This window comes from Megalopta genalis, chromosome 15 (genome assembly GCF_051020955.1).
Source record: "Megalopta genalis isolate 19385.01 chromosome 15, iyMegGena1_principal, whole genome shotgun sequence".
Taxonomy (NCBI): Eukaryota; Metazoa; Arthropoda; class Insecta; order Hymenoptera; family Halictidae; genus Megalopta; species Megalopta genalis.
Window position 1 is genome coordinate 4,510,507 of NC_135027.1, and position 10,312 is coordinate 4,520,818.

The following is a 10,312-nucleotide window of genomic DNA, read 5'->3' on the forward strand; positions in this document are numbered from 1 at the left end:
GGCGCCGTTTTTAATCAACAATCGTCCGGCCGTCGCGACCTCGTTTCATCTCCGTTCGCTCTGCTCGTTTTCCGTTCTTTCCTTCGAACGGTATTAAAGCGTTTCCACGGCCGGGAAGGGAAAGTTTCGCTTCCCGGCCGCCGGGAACAGGAATCGAATCTTCCGCTCGTTCGGCCCGGAATCGACTGGAACAAACTTCTTGGAATTTCTCGCGACACCTCTTGTCTTCCGAGGATTTCCCCCTCGAGTGCTGCCAACGGCCGGGACAGAACGGGAGAGCCAGAGAGAAGAAGAAGAAGAAGAGAGAGAGAGAGAGAGAGAGAGAAAGCGATAGGGAACCAAGGAATTCGCCGGCGAATGGAAACGACAGTCGCGATTGAAAAACGTCCGGGCGAAGGAAAGCTCGGCCGCCGTTGGATAATTAATTGACAGGGCGAATCAGCGCGAACGGCCGCGCGCAATTTTGGTGCGCGCGGGGCATCGGCGTCCCTCCGAATTTCCGACGAAATATTTATTAATTGGAAACGCCGCGGCGGGCGCGGACCAGCGATTACGCGCGTGCGGTCATTTCGATCGGCGAGCCGAACGTGGACGCGCGGCCGCAAATTGTTCTATCAAAATTTTAAACGCGCCTATGATCTCTCCTGCGAGAGAACCGCGTCGGCTCGATTTACAACAATTTGCTGCAATCCGTTGCAATCTGGCTAGCGATCGATGGTTCTCGGATTACGCCAATGACGGGGGCCCGAAGGTCCGGCGCGTGTTCCGGCGCCGGGAGGTCCCGAGTTAAGATCCGCCGGAAAACCGCCCCGGGGATTTGTGGCGAAGGTGTACGCCGATGGCTAACAGCATTGCAACACCGGCCAGCTGGAAAATGGAACAGAGAAGGCGTGGTCCCGAAAACCGAGGAGACTCGACGTCCGAGAGGTTTCTCCGGACGATCAGACGTCGTGCTCCACTACTTTCGAAGTTGTCGCTGAGCGTAGAAAACGGACGCCAAGTCCGAAAGGTTGGAGGGTCCTCTCTCTCCCTCCACCCCCCGAATTAATTACGCGCTTCGAGGGTAAATTCCGCGAGCCCTGCGTTCTACGTTCCATCGGCTGTTCTCTGCGCGGCGCGAGAGACAACGGGAACGACAACGAGAACGAGGGATCGATTGCCGCGTACCTGCAAATTGGTGTCCTGCGTCATCAGCTGCAGCGCGAGCTCGCATCCCCTGGAGAACTGCAACAGCCTTGCGGCCAGCGGCGGGTTCTTCGTGTCCCCTGCGAGCGTCGAATTCCTCAAGGCCGTCCATTGTCTGAGCGCCTCCTTGTCCTGCTCGACCCTGCGCTTCAGCTCCGACAGCAGACTTTCTAAGCAGCTCGGGTCGCCGACTTTCTCCAACGTGTTCAGCAGGCTCTGATTATCGATCAGCCGTTGCTGGATCTCGCTGTACTTGAGCGAAAGTTGCCGCTGGTGCGAGGCCGCCTGCACGCCGTGGTCCGCTGCGGAACAAAGCCCGTTACACGCTTCCCTTTCGTCCGATCTCGCGGCGCTTTCGTAGGCGGTCGCGCGCGCGATCCATGCCTAGAAATCGGCAATTTCCGCTCGTCCGATTGATTCGCGATAATTCCGTGCCGAAACGGAGAGAGCGGGGTGCGCGCGTTCTCCTATCTCTCTCGCTTCTCTTTTAATCCGCGAGCAGTAATCCGGCGACGCGACGCGGCCCGGTCCAATTATCCCGCAATTCGCGGAGCAAATCAATCGCGAGTCGCGACAAATTCGGCGCCGGTAATCGTCCGGCAATCAATTCGAATAAACGCGGAGCTCGCCGACACTCGTTTCTGCGATCGGGGGGACCCGGCTCGCAGGCCGTCGAACAACGGACGGACGCGCGTCGGCAACGATGTCATTTTCCTTTAGATTGGCTCGCGGGCACCAGCGTTTTGAAGCCTGTTAAGCGCACGGTGCGTGCCGGCTGACGGATCGAAAGCGGGTCAGGCGTGCCCCGTTTCCCGTGTAAATCCGCCGCAACGCGTCCCGCGACACGTTGCCAGAAATGCAACGCGTCCGATGCAGCCGCTGCAAGCTGCGAGCCGCGTTCAAATTCGACGCTTCACGGGCCCCGTCGAGCTACGCGCGATCCGACGTCGAATGCGATATCGGAATACGTTTCGTTAACGTCCTTACTAGAGATGGCATCGAGTACACTACGCTCGAACCTTTACGAGATAGGTGCGAACCCTCTGCGAGTACTTCGGCGGAGAAAGATGTTAAGTGTAATCATTGAAACGTTATTGCTTTTGGGTGGCAATCGAAACCCGTGAAAGGAAACTTGATCATTGAGATTGAAACTAGGATTCCTTAAATTATTCCCAAAATTATTGTACTAGCGGGAAGTGAGGGATTCCCGAGGCCATTTCAAGTAACTTTTTCCTTTGCGGAAATGCAATCCGCGGCTTCGTTTGCGTGTTATTAACGAAAAACGTCGACCAATGAGAGGCGAGAACAGCTGACGCGAGGCGGCCGAGCCAACGGGCGCACGAAGCCCGGTTCCGCACATTGGCTCGGCCGCCTCGCGCCTACTCGAGCTTGACTCTCATTGGTCAGCGTTTATCGTTAATAACTCGCGAAAGAAGCCGCGGATCGTAATTTCGCAAAGGAAAAAGTTATTTCGAATGACCCCAGGAACCGCTCATTTCTCTCTCGTACAATAATTTTGGGACATCCTGTATCGACAGCTTTTCAATCGAAATCAACTTTTTAACGCGTTGCACTCGAAGCCATTTAAACTGTAAATCTAAAATAATTTTTCTGACTTATACTATTTCCATTTTACACGACAAAGTGCACGTTATGCATACTGAAATTGAGTCTTGTGACTCGAACCACAGTTACACTTTTAACAATTTTTTCAATCTATACTTTGACAATATAAAAATGATCTTGGAACGCGATGCAACAATTTTTCTGGTGCTTCAGAGTCACCAGTCGAGTGCAAAGGGTTAAAATTGGTCCGAACGTCTTGAATTCCTTTTAGATGAAAGAGAGACTAGCCCACTAGACAACGACTATAATACTTCCACTTAAAAGTTTGCTATTACATGGACCGACCAGCGACCTCGGGAACCCCTAATTTCCGGATTGCAAGACCTTTCTGATACACCTTGTACATCGAACTTGATCCCATCCCTGTGTCCTTGCTCGACCCGGCGACGTTAGCGAGACGCGCGAGCACCTTTCACGCCGGCCCGGAACACGCGACACGGCCGAGCAGAAGTTCACCGGGACAAACAGTCCGCGCGGCATTCGATTCCCCGAGCGTCCTATCCGATCCCGCACAGCTCGTTCGTTTTCGCCGCTTTCCCGACGCGCCCGGGGACCGGATCCCCGAGATCTCGGTAAGTGGAACTGCCGGGAGAGGCGACGTGACGGCGATACGACAGGATGACACTCGAGGAACGCGATCGCGTGTCATTTCAGACAGCCGGCGTACGACGGTGGTAATCGGATCGGGAACGGCACATCCGATCGAATATCCCCGCGACTTTCTCTCGCGTGATCGTCCGCGACGTTTTCGCTTCCCATGGAAATTCCTCGGGGCGTTTCCCCGGCGCGGTGAAATCCAGAGCGGGATACGGCGAGATCCTTGCGCTCGGACCTTTTCCCGAAGCCGTCGGATCGCGTGACCGCGCGCTTTTTTACCTTTGTGCGTTCTGGCGTGCTTCCCGAAGCTCTCGATCTTGTGCACGGCCAGCTTGTACGCGTCGATCCTGGTCTCGAGCACCTCTTTCAACGCGACCGGAAGCGGAAGAAGATTCGACGCGGCCCCGGTCTCGGGGTTGCAGAGCTGCGCCGAGGGTACGAGCCCGTGCCGGCCGAGGCCCTCCACGGCCCTCTCCAGCGCCCTTCTCCTCGCGACCAGCGTGCTCCGCGCGTTCGGCGCCAATCTGCCGACCGCCACCAGCAGCTTGCACCAGATCCTCAGACGAAAATGATCCTGGCTGACGGAGATCAGGTGCACGATCTTCCAGAGCACCTGCTCGACACGCAGCACCTTCGCGTCGCTGACGTTCAGCTCGACCAGCCTCGTGTAAAGCGCCTCGAGCAGGGCCAGACTGTGCGGCAGCGTTTCGATCAACAGGTCCACCGGAATGTCCGGCAGGGTGGCTCTCAGGGTGTAGTGCGGCAGCTTCGCGAGGAAACTGGCCGCCTCGCGGTATTGTCTTCCCTCGTACAATCGCAGCAGACTGTTCAAAGGAAACGCGATCGTATTAAGCCGGCCGCTGGCCCTCGCCAACTCTCCGTTTACTCGACCCGACCCCGACTCCCGCTCGCCGTTTAACACGCTTTTGATCCCGTCCCGATCGCGATCGGTTCCTCCGTCAAAAGACCTCCGTCGACGATTGTCCCGCGATCGCTCGCCTGCGCGAGAGCCGAGACGAGGCAGAGGGAGGAAGAAGATGTATCGTCTCGATGGACAGCGAGCAAATTATCCCGGAGCTTCCGAAGCCGCGCGGCTGTCGACCGGACAAATCTCCGCCGATCGAAAGCTCGTTCGAGCTGCCACGCGGTTCGACGGCCGATACCGTGAACGCGAAACAACCCGTCGATTATGCGCATACCCGAGTAGCTGTTTGAATAGGCGGGCTCGTAATTCGTTCGTTCGACCGGTAAACGGTTGGCAAACTGGATCGATCGCGGCTGGAACGGGGCACGGGGGTGGAGGAACCGGCGGGGACACGTACCTTCTGAGTGCCATCCGTGGATTCGAGCCCTCGTCCTCGGGCAAGCCGATTTGCCCGACCTGGAACTGGGAGCCGGGACCCCAGACGAGCCTCTGGATGGGGTTCCTCGGTCGTTCCGGCCTGATCCTCTCGCAGGAGTTTAGCCCAGCCGGCGGCATGGTTCGTCTGCTCATCTTGGCTCCGCCACTTATTCCCGTATCTGTTCCTATCTCCGGCAGGGACACCGGAATCACCCTCGCAGGACGATATCTCTCCCTCGACTCCTCTCGCCGACTTCTCTCCGACTATTCAATTCATCCGCCGATCGACGGCCCCCTCCGCCGCGGTGCTTCTTTGTCTTCGGGTCGTTCGAGCCCGCGACCCGTCTCACATGCTCGCTTCGATCTCCTTCGAGGCCTCCTTCTCCTCAACTTCCTCCTACTCCTTCTAATGCCGCTCCTCCACCGAGCCGTCTAAGCTCGCGCTCGCTTCCGATCGAAGCGCGAACCGCTCGCTCAACGAGGCGACCGATGAATCATCCTCCGAAAAGTCGGTTCTTTCTTCAGGTGTGTCCTCTCTCTCTCTCTCTCTCTCTCTCTCTCTCTCTCTCTCTCTGTCTGTTTGTCTTGAGAGAGAGAGAGATATATCGAAGAGGTCGGGATCCTCTCCGCGACGAAACTCGGGCTGGCCTATAGCCTCGGGCCCCGGGCCCGACCGGCCCACTTCTCCTCCGCGAGATGGACCTGCGAACCGAACAATTTGGGTGAGCCGCGCTTCCTTCTTTCTCCCGCCGCGTTGTTCTTCTTTCTTTCTTGTCGCGCGGACAGCAAACAGCATCGCGCGCGCAACCGTTTCATTGGGCAGCCAGGAAATGAAATAGCTCGGGGCGGAACGGCTCGCTTGCTTCCTCTCGAATTAATTGTAATTGGAAATTGTAACGAATAAACGTTCATTTGTTCCAGCCGCGCGCGCGCGCGCCGTAAAATTTCGCGTTCTAATTGCGTCGGAAAATTGAAACGGAATTTGAACAGTGTTGAATTTTAGTTGCCGCCGTACACCGTACTTCCTTTCCGTTGATTAGCGCTTTTTCGGCCTTGATTATTCGTCCGATAGAACATAGAGACAATTGCCGGCTGCTTTTTTTCCCACGCGAATTCGGAGGATTTTCTGCGTCCCGAGGCCCCGACGCGTCGCGATCGAGCTCAGCCTCGTCTCGGGGCGAACCGTAAAACAGAGAGGCAGAGGGTCGAGGAACTTCCGTCGTTCCGTAGAGCCGGCCAGATGCAACTAATCACGATCCGGATTTTCCGATAACGTTCCGACGCGTTCCCGGGGCCCGGACGTGCTCGCAACGCGACATTAAATTCAATTTATCGGCCGGAAAACGCGTCGACGAGCAGAATGTACCGTGGGGAGCCGCGTCGCCCCGGTTCACCTGTCCCGGAACGCGGATTCTGTCGCGGACCGATCGAGATTAACTGGCAACTTATTTCGCGACCGGGTTCTATGTAACGTTGTCCAACGATATTTCAGCCGGACGCGTTTATTCTTGCCCGATCGACTCGCTTTCAAAGCGATCTCGTCGCGCCTCGATGTTTACTGTCCGGATCCAGGGTTTCCGAGATTTTAGCTTCTTTAGGCCACATTTGAACAAGATCAGCTGTTTTAGACAAAGTGGTACGGTAAAGTCTCTCTAATCGTCGCTCAGATTGTGCACAAAATCGGCCAGTTAGTTGACGATCTATAAAAACGAGCCGCAAGGCTCGAATAGTCGTATCTGTTCTCCTCAAATTGTCCATTTTCGCGCACAATCCGAGCGTCAATTAGGGAGAATGTATCCGTTTCACTAAATTTACTTGCACTCTAATGGAGAATTTTCCATTGCAATAATTTGCACTTTCTTTCTTTTAGATTGGACGCGCAATCTCCAAAGAACACAACGAAACCTGTAGGTTTTGTAAGTCGAAACGAGACAGATAAAATTTAGGTGATCTAGAAGATAATAAAATACCAGTTAAGAGAATAAAATGTACTAAATATGCTAAGATATAAATACTATATTTCGCTTTTTATTTGAATATGGTTGAAACGTTATCATCAGGAATTAAAGGTTTCTTACTGTTTATTCTAATTACCGAGTAACTGCAAGATTCTGTCAAGTTTTCTGGTAACTTGATTTCTTTAAATAATTTAAAAACAATTTCTTTAATAATTTCTTTAAATTTAGCCTCACATGTCGCTTTTCTTTTATCTCCAGTTGCCTGGATTTCTATCGTTTTACTTTGTTACGTCATATCTAGACTACAAATTTTTATTAAATTTAAATTTAAATTTAAACAAGCTTGAATTGTTCAATCGTTCTCGATGTTTCGATTCTCATCTATTCATTCTTGCATAAAACTGCATAAAATCCGCAGTCCAGTCGTATCGCATCGACATCCATTTGCTTCATCATTTCGCTTCTCCTTTTTCTCTCGTTTGCACTCTGTTTGATTGCTAACGTATTTTCGTATTCCACGGCAAATGGTTCGTCCCGTTGAACGAACGAAATATCATTATTATTGTTATCAAAATCAAAAAGAAGCATTTTAGTCCCTTGCGCGGTGAACCAGCCGGTCTAACGCGATCCAAAAAAATTCAGGTAATTTGGTCGAGTTTGAAAAAAGTTGTCGCGCTTCAAAGGGTGCTCGAACACATTCCGCCGGGGGTAGTGCGCGAGCTATTAATGTTCCTTGCTGTGGGCCGCGGGTTCGACACCCATGGACTAGATCAGGGGTGGCCAAAGCGTCGACCGTGTGTAACTTGTATTCCTAGTCGCTCGCCTGTCCGATATTATCTATATTAATTTTACATCGAAACTTATTTTCGGCGTTAAATTACTACTTTTCTTACGATCACTTGACACGTACGATGTTGCTATACCGCCGCCTCTAATTTAAAAGAACAGGTCGCCCGCAGCGATCGAAAGTTTGCCCACCCCTGGTCTAGATTATTTAACCGTTGTCCTTTTCTCCGTTCCGTGTCCTTGTCGGTGGACAAGCGAGACGTACTCTGCACGGCGACCAGCCGATCGAGATCCCTGGATCGAGGCGGAATCGATGGTTATCCTTGGAACGGTATCGATATCCCCGTCGCACGGTCACAATTCTTTTCGTTTCGCGTTTAGCCCCGTTTGGCTTTCGTGTAAGACCACCGGGCCGAGAAACACTCGAATTTTCCCGAGAATATCGCGGTTAAGCTCGTCCGTCGAGACCCGCGGCGAATACTCGAGGACGCGAGATAGATCTTCCGGCGGCCGTGAATCCCGGCTGATCCGACATGTCTGCGAGACGCGCGAACAACGAAATCCTTGCTCTCCGGGCTCTCTCTCGGTTCTACGGGCTTCTCCTGGCCAACGGGACCGCGGGACGGGCCCCTCGGATTGTGAGAGCCGGTCCCCGATGGAGGTGGAACAGAACGAATCGCGCGGATGACTCTCGCGAGAGATCGTCTTCTGCGCCGCGTGCCGCGTCGACAGGTGCGATCGCGATTTATTGAACCGAAGCGACTCGAACGACTTTTTCAGCGTTTCGAAAATCCATGAGGGTTTCTTTCCTTTTCCTGGCGAGCCCTCGCGCGATCCGCCATCCCGTCTTCTTCCCTTCGGCGCGTCAACGTTCTATCCGACGATTGGTTCTTCCGCCAAGGTGTACAATAAATTCTCTTTGATGGACGCTCAGACTCTAGAAAAATGGACAATTTGAGGGAGGAGGAGTTATGGTTATTACTTATAGTTATCGATTGTTGACAATTGTAGAAACGAGCCGCAATGCTCGAATAATCGTATCTCAAATTGTCCATTTTTGTGTAGAATCTGAGCGTCAATTAGGGAGAATTTACTATTATATTGTATTAATTGTAATTATATACAATTATAATTGGTATATAATTTACTATTATATTGTATTAATTGTAATTATATATAATTGTAATTGGTATATAATTTACTATTATATTGTATTAATTGTAATTATATACAATTATAATTGGTATATAATTTACTATTATATTGTATTAATTGTAATTATATATAATTGTAATTGGTATATAATTTACTATTATATTGTATTAATTGTAATTATATACAATTATAATTGGTATATAATTTACTATTATATTGTATTAATTGTAATTATATATAATTGTAATTGGTATATAATTTACTATTATATTGTATTAATTGTAATTATATACAATTATAATTGGTATATAATTTACTATTATATTGTATTAATTGTAATTATATATATATTACAATTAATACAATATAATAGTAAATTATATATCAATTACAATTATTAATTGTAATTATATATAATTGTAATATATGTATATTACAATTATTATAACTGCAATTAATACAATATAATAGTAAATTATATACCAATTACAATTATATATAATTACAATTAATACAATATAATAGTAAATTAAACTATCGCGTCGAATCACCAACGATTTCGCGGGAAGGGCGGACCTGGGAAATTTTGATTTGATATGAGAATAAAGGATGACTTCTTGAAATGATCCGTTTCGAAACGTTATTTTCGGTGTCGTTGTCTGAACATAAAAAATGATATCGGTCCGCTTCAGACGCAATAGCAATCTCAAATAATGAAATATTTCGGTTTTTATCTAAGTTTTTATTTCATACATGATACGACTTTGTAAATTGTACGCTTGATTCGCCGATCCTCCGCCATTCGTCGTAAAGTTACGTTCTTCCGTTTTTTTGTTGTTATAAAAACGTGCGTTCACCGCGCCGATGCCTTCAATTATGCACTTTAACACTTTGATGGCCGCTCGCACAACATGTATGCGATGCTTTAATAATCATGTAGGCGATTGCTTTAATAATTATCACGCAAAGGAAAAACGTTGTCGTATCAAATGTGCTGTTATCGTTGTTGTTGTTGTTGTCTATGTTTTGTTTCACGCGTATGTTCGCACATGTTGAATTGTTTCATGAATTTACATGATTCATCAAAAGAAAACATATTAAATAATTAAAAAGAATTAAAGTCAAACCTTTGCACTCGAAGCCATTTTAACCGTAAATTTCAATCAACTTTTCCGACTTGTAGTATTTCCATTTTATACGACAAAGTGCACCTCATGTATATGAAATCGAGTTTTGTGACTCGTACAACAATTAGACTTTTAACAATTCTTTTTACATCTAAGCTTTGATGGTATAAAAATGATCTTGGAACGTAATGTAACAATTTCAGCGGTGCCTCAGAGTCACCACTCGAGTGCAAAGGGTCAATTCTTCAAAAATATTGCCGGCCTCCGGCGACGTTTCACTGCTTAAACTTGCGGCCATTGAAGTGTCAACGGAACTGTCGCGTTTACAAATAAATAAAAAAGTGAGACGACGTGTTATTTGAAATAATATCTCAAACGCGCCGAGAGGTTTGGCTTTCGGAACAAGTTCTCGAAAGAAGAGGCGTCGTCGCGGAAAGAAAAGCGAGAGTCAGAACCAGCGTCGGAAAAGTTTGACTTACGAGACACTGAAACGCGGCGATTCGTCGGCGAAAAGGAATTAAACGCCGACAAAGAGG

The 10,312-nt window shown here is 49.3% G+C and overlaps 1 protein-coding gene across 1 annotated transcript in view; it reads right to left on the bottom strand.

The window, feature by feature from the left end:
- Positions 1–8,206, bottom strand: part of LOC117221117 (uncharacterized) — a 28,789-nt gene extending 20,583 nt beyond the window's left edge. The window contains exons 1-4 of the mRNA XM_033471790.2: positions 7,760–8,206; positions 4,731–5,452; positions 3,688–4,232; positions 1,168–1,487 (exon numbers count right to left, since the gene is read on the bottom strand). Coding sequence (XP_033327681.2) covers positions 1,168–1,487; positions 3,688–4,232; positions 4,731–4,903 — 1,038 coding nt within the window. The 5' untranslated portion in view covers positions 4,904–5,452; positions 7,760–8,206. The remainder of the gene's footprint in view (positions 1–1,167; positions 1,488–3,687; positions 4,233–4,730; positions 5,453–7,759) is intronic.
- Between the last annotated feature and the right edge of the window lie 2,106 nt (positions 8,207–10,312).